The sequence below is a fragment of the Mustela erminea genome, chromosome 18 (assembly GCF_009829155.1).
Source record: "Mustela erminea isolate mMusErm1 chromosome 18, mMusErm1.Pri, whole genome shotgun sequence".
NCBI classification, from domain to species: domain Eukaryota; kingdom Metazoa; phylum Chordata; class Mammalia; order Carnivora; family Mustelidae; genus Mustela; species Mustela erminea.
In genome coordinates, this window is record NC_045631.1 from 45,973,952 (window position 1) to 45,990,475 (window position 16,524).

The following is a 16,524-nucleotide window of genomic DNA, read 5'->3' on the forward strand; positions in this document are numbered from 1 at the left end:
CAAATTTAAATCTGGGTCTACGTGGAAAATGTGAGGTAAAAATTGGCAGCTGTTCAGGGCATTTCAGTGACTAGAAGAACTAAACTGAGCATTTATGCCCCACCTACCAGAAAGAAGTTTTTAATTTGTTGTCTATACCATTATAATTCACTGGAGATGAATTTGTATTTTGTAAGATTGTCCTCAAGAGCAAGGAAGAGTTATAATTCTAATTTCATTTTGTCCACCCTTGTGGACACTTGAGTGTGAAGTCATTGATATTTTTGCTGCTAGCTGTGGTGCATGGGGATTCATTGAAATTTTCTCCTTCAGGAAAGTCATTATATTCCTCTTGTGTTGCTGATTCGTTCTTTAGGTGGGAAGGTTGATGTTAGTAACCTGGAAGAAATTTTAGAAAACATGAAAATCAGGCTCCCAGATGAGAAGATTAAAGATCTGTCACAAAACCTACCAACTGATGGTGAGCATCATAGATATTAGAGACCTTTTTTTTGGGGGGGGGGATTAATGGATTCCTATTTTATTTAATGAATTGTAATCCATTATGATCATTATTTACTCCGATGCATAAATTGTCTGAGATTTCCCTAGTGGGAGGCTTGTCAGCTGGTTCCCATGTATTTTTTTTTTCAATCATTGGAACTTTTATTAGTTTCATATTGCTGCCCTAACAAATTATCTTAAATCTAGCAGTTTAGAAACAACACAACTATATTATTACACAGTTCTGTAGGTCAGATGTCTGACATGGGTCTCACTGGGCTAAAATGAAGGTGTTGGCAGAACTGCATTCTTCATTTTTTTTTAATTTTTTTTAATTTTTTATTTTTTATAAACATGTATTTTTATCCCCAGGGGTATTAGAGACCTTTTAAGGGAAGTTTAGATTTATAAGCTTATGTCTGAGAATTCCGGAAACTAGATCTGTTTGGATGCTAATATGACTTTTTAACTGTGAGAAGCTATTGGGCTTAATCCTCAGGCTAGAGGATATTATGTACATATGGAGCTCAGATGAGTGTTTATTAAACTCAGATGAAATAAATAGTATTCTGCTTCCCTCAATGTTTCCCATTATCATCATATACATGATTATCCATTATACCTTTGCTATTGATCCTGTGAAATCAGCACAAATTTTTCTTGCTATCTTAGAATAAAAGAGAGATTTTTGAAAATATGTCCTGATGGAGAAGCTGAAAGAAAGATCAAGTGTCTTCCTACCTAGGCTTAGTGGAATAAGTAGTAAATGAAGACTCTGTGCGGAGAAGAGCCATGTCTGTGTTGCTCACTGCTGTATCTGCCAGTGTCTTGCACATGTATGCAGATATTTGATACTTTATAAATATTTGTTGAATGAATGAGAAATTGAATTAATTTAGTAATATGTTTAGCCACTATTCAAGGCTTTCAACAAGGACTTTCAGTTAGGGTAATTAGGGTAATCAGTAGGTGTTAACTGATAGTTCACTGGAAGTTTTAAGTAAAATGACCTTGTGCTGTCCATGTAGCACAAGCCCACAAGGGGCAAATCTGTTAACTCAGTGTATGGAGAGGAAGTACTGGAAACTACCCCAAAGGAAGAATGGGATCCCATAGTAATAAATAGTGTATTTTTTGGTAAGAAAATGCTAATAATATGCATAATTTCTAAGTTTGAGGTATTGCCCTATAATATACTGCATCTGCAATCCTGGAAAAACATCCTGATATAAGAGCTTAATTCTGTTATTCGAACATGTTCCATTTCACTGTTTAATTTTAAAGCATTTAATATAACTATGTGCAAAGCATTATGCTACTTATTGGGCTAGAATGTCTAGGTGAATTACAGAATACATACATTGTTTTCATTTAAAGGCACTCACAATCTTTGAGTATGTAATGAACTTATCTATGATAAAAAATGCAAAAAACTAAGTTAATTTGGCAGTGTCAGTACTGGAGAGTGTTAACAGAGAAATAGCTAGACTTCAAGTGCCAAGTGGAAGTTTTTGCTCTTGTTCTGGGGATCTGGTGTAGTAGGTGGTAGAAAGTGAAGAGAACAAGCCTGAGGAGGGAGATGGTCCATGGTGTGGAGAGGTTGAGATATTAAAAGAAAGCAGAGAATAAATAATGAAATTAACAGTAAACATTTTTAGACAGTAGTTTTCTGTTTCATGCTTATCTGCATATGTGTCTTCAACAATAAAATGTAAAAAATTAATTCTCTTGCTCTGTTTAACAGTTTTTCTCAGTCAGTACACAATTGTATCTGTTTGAATTAATGTCTTATTTTTTAGCTTTTGGGATGGCTGATCTGCATAAACTCCTAGAAGAAATAAAGACATTCACAGGTGAGCAAGATGTTTTGTGAAAAGATGTAAAACTAAAATGCAAATACCTCGCATTTAAAGTTGTATTTTCTTATCTGTCATTGACCTTTAACTTCTACTTTTTTAATGATTAAAGTTGATTCTAATGAGATGAAGATTACATTGGATTATTTATGTTTTGGCAAAAATGCTGTGGTGCTTTTTCTTTATAACAAGTTACTGTATGTTCTGCAACTTCATTTTTATTTTGTGACTCATTCCTATGGGCAACACACCTGTTCGTTCACTTAAAATATTTAACTAACATCTCCTGTAACCCAGTAAATTTTAAGGTGAAACCTTGACAGGGATACAAATAATGTGGGCAGTGAAGATAATCTACCTCACAAGCCAGGCAAAGCAAAGAGTAACAGATTTTAGTGATAATAATAAAATTTAGATTAGGTAGTTGCCTATACACAAGTTAGATCACTTCACCTCTTATATATTCCTTTACTATGATCTGGGCTAATTCTTCCCAGGTCATTAAGAACATTAGAAATAAATATTTTAGTTAGAACACAGAAATAATGTCAAATAACCCGGTGCAAGCTTAGATACTTCATCATTTAGATTCAGTAGGCAATCCTCATCCATTACCATTCGTATCTTTTAAAGGAGGAAAAGTTGAACCCAAGGACATACACAAAGAACTGAGAAACATGGGGATAGAGCTCACAGACAGAGAGCTCTTGGGGCTGTTGAAAACGTTGCCAGTTACAGGTAGGTAGTTTATGTACCACTGTGTATGTGTGGAGTATCTCTATGCTAGTGTGAACTTTGGTGTGAGGACATCTGAAGAATGGAATCACCTGGTCTCCCATAAAAATCTAAAAGGCAAAACGATCAAGCTTTACTTGTAAAGAAATTATGACTTTGACATTTAGGTAGTTTTGAGAAGCTATGATATCTTTAAACCAGGGTCCTGCCATCGGAGTATCATTACTCTGGGGCACCTGGCTGGCTCTGTTGGTAGAGCAGGTGACTCTTGATCTCAGGGTTGTCATTTTGAGCCCCACATTGTGTGTTGAGATTACTTAAAAACAAAGACTTTTTTTAAAAAAAAAGTATCATTACTCTGAGGTTAATAAAGCTTAGTCAGGGCAAAGAGAAAAGGCTAAATTAGCAGGTAATAGAGGATGGAAAAGGAGAAATCAGAGAGGGGGAAAAAGGTCTCTCTGTTTCAGTGTAGAAGAATTGTCAGTCTGTCCACATTAAGAATTTTCTCTTCATCTTATTTTTTCTTACTTATGAAGAGGTATGTGGGCCTGGGACATGCAGGCACAGAACTTAAGAAAATATTTTTAAAGTATGTTTTTATGAAATTATGCCCTTCCTACTCTTTTTTCACTGTCCATATAACCTTTTATCTTACCTTAAATGTGTCTTATTTCACAGCTGATGGAAAGATAGAGAAAAATACGTTGCTCGATTATATAAAAGCTTTTCCTGGTAAGTGAGAATCTCAATAAGAGGGCAAGTAAAACTAAGATCTACAGACTTTAGTTGAACTTTTAAAACACCTTATCATTATACAACAATCAGATTATTGATTTTATTATCCCATTAGCCTATAGATCTGCTTAAGATGCAACTACATCCAATGTGGTAATTTAGACTTCTCTGACAGGGGAAAAGTTATAATATAAAAAGGTAGCATATGGAATTAATATATAAATACAATTATGATTTTTTTTTCTAAATACATCTTTCCTGCACACTGTATAAAGGACCCCTTAGATGAGATTGGCAGAATATATTCTATTCCTGGCTTCCACAATTAATCTCCATTGTGGAGTGTGTTGAACATGTCCCACATGTAGCCCTAAACAGGTTTTTTTTTTTTAATTATCGTCCTGTGGCTTTGTTTCATTGGTGTATGAATATAGCCAGCATTTTCCTTGGATATTAGTTCCTATATTTTATCCCTATTCCTTCTTCCCTGAGGTGGAAAGTGTCGCACCTCTAAAATAGGAAGCGTCCTGGAAAACTTGGGTTATGAGCTGGAGGACGAGGAACTTGAGGACCTGCAGAACCGTCTGCCAGCTGATGGTGAGCATGTTGTTGTACCTTTAGGGAGAGTGGGCTCCTCTAATAAAACTTCCAAAGGTATTCACGTGGGAAAAGGTATTAACTCAGATCATTAGTGTTTAAATCAGAAAATAGTGACTCCCCGCTCCAGAACTAAATTCCTTGATGCCAACTAGAAATTGACAGATCCAAGAAGCAGGTGGAGAAATGGAACAAAGGAAAGTTAAAGAAGAAATTTTACAAGTCAGGAGAAAAAAAATAAAAATAAAAATCCTTTAAATCACCATAAATTTTAACTAGACTAAAAGAAGGAATGTATAATGGCAGAAAAGACAGTAATCACTTCCTCCAAATCTCTACGTGTCTTGAAGATTATCTTCAGGTGGGAGATAATCTTCCTTGGTCCTGCTTATTTCTGGGACTTCGTCCAACACTGTGTGCATACCCCTGCTCCACACTTCTTGCTCCCTCTTCTGGCAGAATTCTTTTTTTTTTTTTTTTTTTTTTTTTTTTTATTTATAAACATATATTTTTATCCCCAGGGGTACAGGTCTGTGAATCACCAGGTTTACACACTTCACAGCACTCACCAAAGCACATACCCTCCCCAATGTCCATAATCCCACCCCCTTCTCCCTTCTGGCAGAATTCTTAAGCTTATAGTCTTCTCTGGTTCTTAAAACACATCAGGCGGGCTATTGAAGGAAAACCTCTCTTTTGTATTCCAAAAGGTGGAGCTACAGCTCAAGTTTGTGGTTTCTCCCTTCCCCACAGACCGTGGAGTGTTTTCTGAGGGCACTCCCGGTTTACTCTCACCACCACATTCGTGAGCAGGCACAGGCAGCTGCTGCAGGTAGTGCCCACAGGCCAGGTGTGGAAGTCTTCAAGTAAGGTTCTTCCAGCAGTTCATGGACAAGCTTCCCTACTGAGTCCTGAGTCAACAGAAACCACATTTGTTTAATGCTCTTTAATATTAACTGCCTGTTCCTGATCTTATCCTTTTCGCCAGTCACAGAGGCCCCACCTCAACACTTGGAGTGCTGCAGGAGAAAAACTGGCTTCCCTAGCAGCATTACGCATAACTGGAGTAGCTAGGAAATCACTCCCAGATTTCCCTCCCCACCTCCCCCATCCTGGAGAGAGACTGCCACCAGCTAGTAGTGCAGCTCTGCAGTGTGTTGCCTTGGGGGTGGGGCAGCCCTAGCAGGATTCCTCTCACCCACTCCAGTGCATCCAAACTCATACTGTTTTGCTCCAGTAGAGTACTGGAATCTCCCCTCAGGAAAGCTGGACCTCCACAAAGCCTTCCCATTGTGGGTGTCTGCCCAAATCATCACTCTCCTGGATTTCCCAACCACACCTGAGAGAGGCTGGGGCTGGTTCTTAACCTGTACCATGGTCTGTCTCCTTGTTACTCAATACCCATGTGGGTAAATTTCTACTGGGTTCCTTGGAAAATGGTGCTGGATCCCACAATCCCAACAGAGATACTTTTGTTCATAGATGGATGCTGAATTTCGTTGTTTAAAGGGTGGACAAAAAAGAGGGATGTCTTATGCTGCCATGATACTGACATCATTCTTCAATAATTATAAAGAATTAAGTGCTGCTGTATGCCACAAACAATATTTGGCACTTGAAATATGTTATTGATAGTCCTCAAAACAACTCTGAAAGGTAGATTATTATCTTAGTTACTCTGATATGGAAATTGAGAGTCAGTACAGAAGCTAATTGACTTGCCCAAATCCACATGGCTGCTCAGTGGCAAAGCAAAGATGCCGGCCCTTAAAGAAGCCTATATAGGTTTATATGACCTCAGAGGTTTGCCCTTTCTACTAAATAATACTGCCTTGTATAAGAGAGGTGGGCGGGGCTTCAAAGACTCTGACATGAACGATACCGTCAGAGGGGCTGTGTGACGTGGCCCTAGAAATGAGATTTTCAACCAGTAATTACACAAATTTAATTTGGAAATCTGATGGCTATGGAATTGGAGCATGAAGAATGTGCTGAGTAAAGGCCGCACATGGAAGTAGTAATCTACAATATTTTAGGTAGGTGAACATAGTGATATTACAGTATACATTGCTTTTAAATCCTGTGATAGTAAGGTGGCCAGACATCATGGTACTCCTGGATTCTAAAGTAGAACAAGCCAAATGGAAAGCAGGTCCACCAATACTTTTAAAACTTCCTAGCACTGCTGGTATTTACCCAAAGAATACAAAAATACTCATTTGTAGGAATATATGCACCACGATATTTATTGCAGCACTATCAACAATAGCCAAATTATGAAAAGAGCCCAAATGTCCATGGACTGATGAATGGATAAAGAAGATGGGATGTGTGTATGTATATATATATATATATATACAATGGAATATTAGCCCTAAAGAAAGAATGAAATGTTGCCATTTGCAGCAACATAGATAGAGCTAGAGAAAATTTTGCTAAATGAAATAAGTCAGAGAAAAAACAAATACAATATGATTTCACTCATGTGCAATTAAAGATATAAAACAGACAACCATGGGGGAAGAAAAGAGAGAGGAAAACCAAGAAACAGACTCTTGTGCTCGCTTTAGCAGCACATATACCAAGAAACAGATTCTTAACTATAGAGAACAAACCAATGGTTACCAGAAGGGAGATCATTGGGGCGATGGATTAAGTAGCTGCTGGGGTTCAAGGAGGGCACTTGTGATGAGCACTGGATAATGTACGGAAATGTTGAATCAACAAATTGTACACCTGAAACTAAAAACAAACAAAACTTCCTAGCTCTGCTATGTATAGAATTTGGTATTTTATACTACAGTTTCTTCTTCGGTGTTCTATATTTACCATATTTAGAATTTGATCCAATTCCATGCTTAACCGGGATACATTTATAGAACAAATTGGTTTAAGTTTCTACATTTCAGTGTTTTGTTTTACAATATAAATTGTTTATAATGTTTTCTGGATCTGAGTCATTATGGCTGGGTCTCATTTGTATATTATCTTACAGATGAAAAGGTTAAACTGAATACGCTCATGAAAAATGTAGATCCATTCAAAGGTAAGTGAAAACTTATAGGAAAAAGTTATTATATTCTGATAATTCTCTGTTATGTTTTTAAACATTTTATTCCTATAATACTGACATTATTCTTCTTCTTGGTATATTAGTGGTATCTTTTATATAATGATCCAGATTGCTTTTGGGCTATACACTTTTTGAGCAAAACTGCTGAATTTTTATGTCTTAGTAAAATATCCAGTGTTCTCTGGAATTTTTTTCAATACTGCATATCACTTTCCATTGTTTGAACAGCCAAAAATCTATGTTGCCACAATAATTGGCATGATAAAACATTGGTATAAATCTATTTTCTGATTAACTTACCACATAGACAAGTAAAAAATAATATAGATGCCATCTTTATAGAATTATTTATATAGTCACTTAGATGAGTGGTTCTGGTCTCATACAGCTCCCATTTCAGAGTGTCAATTTATCCCACTTTTATAAGAGCATTCAAAATGTATTTTTTCCTCTCTAGAATTATGAGATTTAGTTGTTTTTGATAGTCCCTTAGAGTCTTGACTCAGCACTTTTGTCAACCCTGTTCTCAATTCTGCAATTAAACTTAGATAAAATTCATAATTTAGAATCACTTATCACTCTTAAGTTTTTCATCAGTCATAATTTCCATCTTTTCAAAGGAATCAAGATTCATGTTGATGAAGTAGGTGATTTTTTGAAAACAATAGGGATAGAACTCACACCTACAGAATGCTGGAAGCTGCTAAAAACTCTGCCAATTACTTGTAAGCATTTCTGACACTGCTGTTGCCTTTAGGATAATGTAGTTTGAGTGTATATATTGTTGGGGTAGGTAGGGAATCATTAAACTTTTAAGTATATATTTATAGTCAATGTATTCATTGAGCACTTCTTAGGTTATAGAATTACAGACAAAAACCTTTGCCCTCATGGAGGCTATTGTAGGGGGGGTGGAGCTGACTCTATTGGCCTTTAGCTTGAGAACTTCATAAAGAAATTGGGATTTTTAAATTAATAAACTTTAGTTTAGGATATTGACTTTGAAATGTCTGACAGTCCTAAAGCATAGAGAGAAAGAAGTTGTTGGGGGTGGGAGGGCACCGGAGAGGAAGTCATGTAAAAAAGTCAAATCCAAGAGATGCAAAGTTTCAGAATGGTGAAATGGATAAATTTAAAACCTTACTCTGTTCCTTCCCTCTATTCTTAAAACCAAGGAAGAGAAGGATGTATGGATAAGAAATTAGATAAATTTGGGGGTGCCTGTGTGGCTCAGTCGGTTAAGCATCTGCCTTCAGCACAGGTCATGATCCCAGGGTCCTGGGATGGAGCCCCTACATCAGGCTCCTTGCTGAGCGGAGCTCCCTCTCCCTCTTCCTGCCTCTCCCCCTGCTTTGCGCTCACACTCTCTCTCGCTATCTCCATTGAAAGAATATATAAAATCTTTATAAAAAAAAAAGAAATTAGATCAATTTATAAGGCCAATCATGTGACATTATTGTCCTTGTGAAATAGTTGAGGGGCACCTGGGTGGCTCAGTTGGTTAAGTGTCCAACTCTTGGCAGCTAGGGTCATGATCATGGGGTCCTGGGATAGAGCCCAGTGTGGGGAGTCTGTTTTTCCTCTCTCTCCCTCTTCCCTTACTCCCATTCATGTACTCTCTCTCTCTATCTCTAAAATAAATAAATAAATCTTAAAAAAAAAAAAAAAGAATAGTCCATACTCTCATTATGAATTGCTGTGTCACCTTCTCCATGATATCAATTATGACTTCTCTTATAGCTGATGGAAAGGTGTATCGCAGTCGGTTGCTAGATGGTTTAAAGACTTTCCAAGGTGAGTGATAAGCATAATAAGATAAGAATAAAAATACGATAAAAATAAGAAATCAAGTAAAAATGAGATCTTGAAGTTTTGTGTTTCCTTTTGGAAATCCTTTTAATTGCTTAATAATAACAATAGCTAATTTCTCTTGATTATAATGCCAGGCACTGTCCTAAGTACTTTACATCTAGCAATTCATTTAATTATTACAAAAGTCCTAAGAGATATGTACTTAACATAAGCACCATTTTACAGATGGGAGATACTGACTCACTTGTCAAAGGTCACACAGTTTCAACAGAATTTGAAAGAGAATTTGAAAGAGAATTGGAAGAGAATTTGAACCCATATTCCTAACCACTCTGTGATATTTAACAGTTAGGTTATTAACCTTTTTCATTCTCCTTTATGACTTATAACTCAAGTTCAAGTAACCAGTAAATTTGTAGAAATAGTTTACTGTTGGGGCGCCTGGGTGGCTCAGTGGATTAAGCCGCTGCCTTCAGCTCAGGTCATGGTCTCAGGGTCCTGGGATCGAGTCCCATATCGGGCTCTCTGCTCAGCGGGGAGCCTGCTTCCTCCTCTCTCTCTGCCTGCCTCTCTGCCTACTTGTGATCTCTCTCTGTCAAATAAATAAATAAAATCTTAAAAAAAAAAAAAAAGAAATAGTTTACTGTTATAGTGGCAGATTTCAAGCTCAGTAGCCAGAATTATGGCTGTTGTTTCTGACATATCCCCCCCATTATGAAAAAGAAATGAAGAATGAGTAATTGGCCTCACTTATTTTCTTTGCTTTAAATATCTATAAGGAATTTTAACAGGGTGTCTTATAACATGTGTAAGGAACATGTTCTTTATTTCACATTCCCCAGCCCTGCCCGCTGCCACCTTAGTTTTGTGTTTCCTTGAACATCTGCATTGCAACTTTTTCTCCCTCCCATTAGGGTTTGGTTCATAGACTTAACTAGAATTCTTTTAATTTTAGACATAATTTCACATTTTTATTTCACCTCTTTCTTTATTAAGGTGGGAAAATTTTAGAGAATAAAATAGAAACCATTCTGGAAAACTTTAACTATGACCTTGAAAAGGAAGAAATCCAAGATCTATTCAATCATCTGAAAAGGGACAGTGAGTATTTCCTTTATCACTTACACTTTATATCAGAAAAATCTTTGAAATCTTCTCAGGAAATCTGAATACTCTTATTGAATTTCACTTAGAAAGTTAGAAGTACTTATAAAGTTATAATCCTTAAAGATGAGAAATATGACTTCTTGTTATTATTCTCAATATTGTCAGAGGACCAATAGGACAAATTTAGCTAGGAAAAACAAAACAGCTCTTCAGAGGAAAACAACGGAAGTTATTGAAATAGATGTCAGAAAAGGTCAGAAATTGACAAAACCAAAATGAGTTAGAAAAGATCTGGAATTGTTTCGTATGTAATGTACAACTAGAGACGATCATATTCTCATTTAACAATGTCATGTTGGGTTAAAATAGAGGCTCAGTGATATCTGACTTTAGAGCAATAATATGGCACCAAAGAGATACCTGTTAGGTGAAAAGGAGGATCAAATGGAAAAGAATTAAAGATGTAATTTAGTATTTGTTAAAGATCTAATTTAGTATTTGTTAAAACACCTTCTTTACAATTCTATAATGTGGTTGGATATAAAAGAAAATGTTTAAATCAACAAATTTCCTCTATGTAAGGAATGACAACTTGGAAAATTTCATGGAAAAAATGGACCCTATTCGCAATAGCAATACATATGCTTTATGATTTGTATTTCAGATAATGGAAAGATTGCACTGAACTCCTTTATGGGTACAGCAAAGTTATTTTCTGGTGAGTGAGAAGAAATGATGAAAAGATGTAAAATCCAGACCCTTTGTTGTACATACATACCATATTTTAATTGTATATCCCAGTATTCCATAATTATACAGAAGCCTTATTTTACTAGTATAGTGATGACACATTTGTTTTTAAGAATATAGATAGATGTTTTATTAGATAAAACAAATTAGATAAGATAGATGGTTTTAGAAGTATCATATTCTTAAGAAGTGTATTTTATTATAGGCTGGTTGGCTTGTCCCTATTTTTTTTAGAGCATTAATAAAAACATTTTTTTGACAAGACTTAAAGCAATGTTATCTTTTAACCCCTTCTTGTGATGCAATTAGGCAGGCCCCATTGTTTCCTTGCTCTTCTGCTTGTTGAGATAGTGCTGTTTTATTATAATTATCTTAAAGTAGAATTATTATATATGAAAATTCACATATCACACTTCCCATCTTTTTAAAGGTGGTAAAATTAATGCCAGTGACACACAACTTTATCTGGAAAATGTAGGGATTGAATTAACAAAGAGAGAAAGCCAGGAGCTGCTGAACATATTGCCATTGGATGGTAAGCATTTCCGGCATTGCCGTGGATTTCAGAGAGTATTTAGTTATTGTATAAGATTCTGGAAACATAACTCTTTAAAGTGCTATTAAAATTTTTAAAAGGTTCCATCCACGTCGTCGCAAATGGCAAGATTTCATTTCTTTTGATGACTGCATAGTATTCCATTGAACTAGAGGGTATCATGCTTAGCGAAATAAGTCAATCGGAGAAAGACAACTATCATATGATCTCCCTGATATGAGGAAGTGGAGATGCAACAGTGGGGGTTAAGGGGGTAGGAGAAGAATAAATGAAACAAGATGGGATTGGGAGAGAGACAAACCATAAGTGACTCTTAATCTCACAAAACAAACTGAGGGTTGCTGGGGGGAGGGGGGTTGGGGGAAGGCGGGTAGGGTTATGGTCATTGGGGAGGGTATGTGCTATGGTGAGTGCTGTGAAGTGTGTAAACCTGGTGATTTACATACCTGTACCCCGGGGGATAAAAATATATTATATGTTTATAAAAAATAAAAAATTTTTAAAAAAAGAAAAAAAATTTAAAAGGAATGACATCAGCAACATGGCATTTAAGTTGTTCCTCCTCTATAATCGCCCTTTTTGATCAATGATTTGGACACCCACACACAAACAAGAGTGTTTTGGAACTAGCACCTTTCTCCAAGGGACCCAGGAGGAGCCTCGATCACCAGTGCAACTGTAAGAGACAGGCAATCTCCATACAGGGCTGCAGAACCAACACAGTCAGCAAAATGGCCTATACCTCTCTCTCATGCTGTCAGGCAAAGATCTGGTGAGTGCTGACCCAGGCATGAGAACTTGCAGAAGTCCAGCCTTCCAGGAGGGAGACTCCAGCACAGCATCAGAGAAAAAGAAAGACAAATATGAGTTTGGCCACAGCAGAGGCACTTAAGAAACTTTCCCGGCACCACTCTCCCCCAAGGGAGTGATACATGGGCCACAGTGACCTTTCCCACAGGGGAAAGGAAAGCAGTGAGTGAGTGCTTGGCTGCCGCAGCAGAACAGGACCAGCTGAGAAAACCCATTTTTCTCCACCAGCACCCACAGCACTAAGTGGGGAGCTCCCTGACTGGCAAAGAGGCAGAGATGATTTTCAGTTGGCATTCAAGAGATTGCACTCAGCAGTCAACCCGTGAGCCTCTGCGAGTACCATACCTTGGGATCTCTGTAGTTGTCAGGCATCTCCAGTGCTCAGATGCTAAACCCACACCTCCCCCTATTCTGCTGCTAGTTCCTTGTGCAAGGGCCACACGTGCATCCTCCCGAAGAGCTACTGCAGTAAGCACGCTCAGAAAACGAGCTACCCGGAGTCACTAGGGGCGAAAACCATAAACTTAAGCTATAGCGCCACCTAGTGGAAAGCAAAAGTTCTCAATAGCCAACCTAGTGAATTATAAGAACCAGAAAGAAATCATAAAAGCTTAAAGGCATTCCGTTAAGTGTAAGGTAACATCTCCTTGTGGTTCTGATTTGCATTTCCCTGAGATATAACCTTAGAACTGTCAGAATGGATAGAATAAAAAAGACAAGAAATAACAAGTGTTGACAAGGATGTGGTGAAAAAGGAACCTTTGTGCACTATCATTGGGAATGTAAATTGGGGCAGCCATGGTGGGTTCTTCAAAAAATTAAAGGTAGAAATACCATATGATCTAATAATTCCACCACCAAAGAAACAAAAACACTAGTTTAAAAAGATATGTGCGCCCTTTATTGCAGCATTATTTATAATAGTCAAGATATGGAAACAGCCCAAGACTGATAGATGAATGGATAAAAAAGATGTGGTATATATACACAATGGATTATTTCTCAGCCATAAAAAATGAAATCTCCATTTGCAACAACATGGATGGACCTAGAGGGTATTAGGCTAAGCAAAGTAAGTCAGACAGAGAAAGGCAATTTCCATTTGATTTCACTCATATGTGAATCTTTAAATAAAAAAAGATTAAACAAACAAACAAAAAGCAGGATCAGACCTATAAATTCAGAGAACAAATTGATGGTTGCCAGAGAGGGGAAGGTGGGAGATGAGCAAAATGGGTGAGGGGAAATACAGTAACTGGAGATACAGGCATCCAGTTATGAAATGAATAAGTCACAGATACAGCATAGGGAATATAGTCAATGATATTATAACAACATTGCATGGTGACAAATGGTAGCCAGCCTTCTGTTGAAGAATGTTCCTTCTATCCATACTTTTTTTATGGTTTTTATCAGGAAAGGACCTGTATTTTGTCAAATGTTTTTTCTGCATCTATTGAGAGGATCATAGGGTTCTTTTCTTTTGTTAATGTGGTATATCAATGTCGATTCATTTGTGGATGTTGAACCATCCCTGCCCAGGAATAAATCCCATTTGGACATCATGAATAATCCTTTTAATGTACTGTTGGATCTGGTTAGCTAGTATCTTGTTGAGAATTTTTGCATTCATGTTCATCAGGGATATTGGTCTGTAATTCTCCTTTTTAGTGGGGTCCTTGGTTTGGGGATCAAGGTAATGCTGGCCTTGTGGAATGAGTTTGGAAGTTTGCAGAAGAATGAAACTTGCTTACACCATAGACAAAAATAAGCTCAAAATGGACAAAAGACCTAAAGGTGAGACAGGAATCCATCAAAATCCTTGAGGAGAGCACAGGCAACAACCTTTCACCTCAGCTGCAGCAACTTCCTACGAGACATGTCTCCAGAGGCTAGGGCAACAAAAGCAAAAATGAACTATTAGGACTTCATCAAGATTAAAAGTTTCTACACAGCAAAGGAAACAATCAACAAAACTAAAAGCCAGCCTATGTCATGGGAGAAGGTACTTTCAATTGATGTATCAGGTAAAGGACTGCTATCCAAAAATCTATGACGAACTTATCAAACTCGACACCCAAAAACCAAAAAATCCAATTAAGAAATTGGCAAAAAACATAACCACACATATCTCCAAAGAAGACATACAAATGGCTAACACAGGAAAAAATGCTCCACATCACTCCTCAGCATCATGGAAATACAAATCAAAACCATAATGAGATACCACGTCACCCCGGTCAGAATGGCTAAAATGAACAAGTGATCACAGATGTTGGTGAGGCTATGGAGAAAGGGGAATCGTCTTACACTGTTGGTGAGAATGCAAACTGTAGCTGCCACTCTTAACACAAGTGTCAAGATTCCTTAAAAAATTAAAAATAGAGCTACTACAATGAAGCAATTGCACTACTAGGTGTTTATCCAAAGGATACAAACATAGTGATTTGAAGGGGCACATGCACCCCAGCGTTTATCGTTTATTGCAGCAATGCAGTGGAATCATGGTTACCACAGGCTGGGAAGCATAATAGAAGAATGGAGAGATGTTACTTAAGGATACATACTTACTAGTGGATAAATGAGCCCTAAAGATGTGGTACACAGTAAGGTGATTATAGATACAAAACTGTATTGTAAACATTAAAATTGCTAAGTAGTCAGATCTTAATTGTTCCCAAACCGAAAAGAAACATACTTATTTGACATGATCGAGGTATTAAGTAGTGATACAATGGCAATCATATTACAACATAAATGTTTCAAATCAATATACCTTAAACTTCACAATCTTTGTGTCAATCATAACTCAATGTTTAAAAATTAAGAGAAAAATAAATATAGAAAGAGCCTTCTGGGGCGCCTGGGTGGCTCAGTGGGTTAAGCCGCTGCCTTCGGCTCAGGTCATGATCTCAGGGTCCTGGGATCGAGTCCCGCATCGGGCTCTCTGCTCAGCAGGGAGCCTGCTTCCCTCTCTCTCTCTCTGCCTGCCTCTCCATTCTACCTGTGATTTCTCTCTGTCAAATAAATAAATAAAATCTTAAAAAAAAAAAAAAAAGATTTCTCTTTAAAAAAAAAAAAAAAAAGAAAGAGCCTTCTGGCATAAAATATTTTATCCTGACCATTTAAATCTTAATTCGGCAAATAATGTTCTCTTTGGGTATTACTGCTGTGGGTAAACATTTTTAAATGTTGGAACCAGCATCCAGAATAAGTCTAAAGCCAAAGATAGGGAAAAGGTGATAAAACAGTTGTAGAAGGGAAAGAAGGGATATTTTAGAAAAAAAGAAGAAATCTGTTTCAATGTTAATTTCAAAGTTGCACCAATAATACATCAGATGCCAGAGAATGAATAGTTACCTTGAGAATCTTCATCATTTCCTTGCTTCCTTCTTTGGAGTATAACTAATAATAACTTAGAAAATCTAAAAATAAGTATTAATATCTTTCTCAATTTCCACTTCTTGGTAAACTAAATTGACCCTTATGTTACAGATAATAAAAAGGTGTATAAGAATAGATTGATGGATGGAGTGAAGACCTACAGAGGTGAGTGAGAAGCATGGTGGGCAAGAGAAAACATCTTCGAACTTATGCATTTACTTTTCTAAAATCTCTTTTATTTCTCAATGATTAGATTGCTAATTCTGCTATGCTTTGTTTTTTAATGAGCTGGCATTCTTAATTATATACAATCACGTTTGGGAAAATGGCCTATGTATTTTGTCATTGTTGCAAACTTGAAGTCTTACTTAATGGTAAGAAATTTTTGTATTGATTGTCTCTTTGCTGTAATTTACCTGTCTTGCCTGTTCTTCTCTTTCTTCTGGGCAAACCCACCTTAGAAATTTCTGTAATAGTATTTTCTGGGAAATTGGGAGGGAGACTTTTTCTACTCTTAATTCCAAACTAATTCTTTTGCTCATTCCAAGACCTTTATGGTGACATTGCTTTTTACTTCCTGTTGGTGTTGGTCAATTTATACAACCAAATATTTTTTCCCTCTCTGG

The 16,524-nt window shown here is 36.9% G+C and overlaps 1 protein-coding gene across 7 annotated transcripts in view; it reads left to right on the forward strand.

Annotated features, from left to right (window-relative positions):
* EFCAB3 (EF-hand calcium binding domain 3) overlaps positions 1-16,524 on the forward strand; it is a 208,997-nt gene that overhangs the window by 98,658 nt on the left and 93,815 nt on the right. For 5 of the 7 annotated variants that reach the window (XM_032320145.1, XM_032320147.1, XM_032320146.1 and 2 more), the window contains 12 exons: positions 356-460; positions 2,283-2,336; positions 2,973-3,077; positions 3,753-3,806; positions 4,302-4,406; positions 7,402-7,452; positions 8,100-8,204; positions 9,220-9,273; positions 10,288-10,392; positions 11,063-11,116; positions 11,579-11,683; positions 16,010-16,063. In XM_032320145.1, the coding sequence (XP_032176036.1) occupies positions 356-460; positions 2,283-2,336; positions 2,973-3,077; positions 3,753-3,806; positions 4,302-4,406; positions 7,402-7,452; positions 8,100-8,204; positions 9,220-9,273; positions 10,288-10,392; positions 11,063-11,116; positions 11,579-11,683; positions 16,010-16,063 (951 nt within the window). Of the gene's footprint in view, positions 1-355; positions 461-2,282; positions 2,337-2,972; positions 3,078-3,752; positions 3,807-4,301; positions 4,407-5,219; positions 5,239-7,401; positions 7,453-8,099; positions 8,205-9,219; positions 9,274-10,287; positions 10,393-11,062; positions 11,117-11,578; positions 11,684-16,009; positions 16,064-16,169; positions 16,273-16,524 lie in introns of those variants that run through there. The other 2 variants (XM_032320152.1, XM_032320151.1) reach the window with 2 other exon arrangements.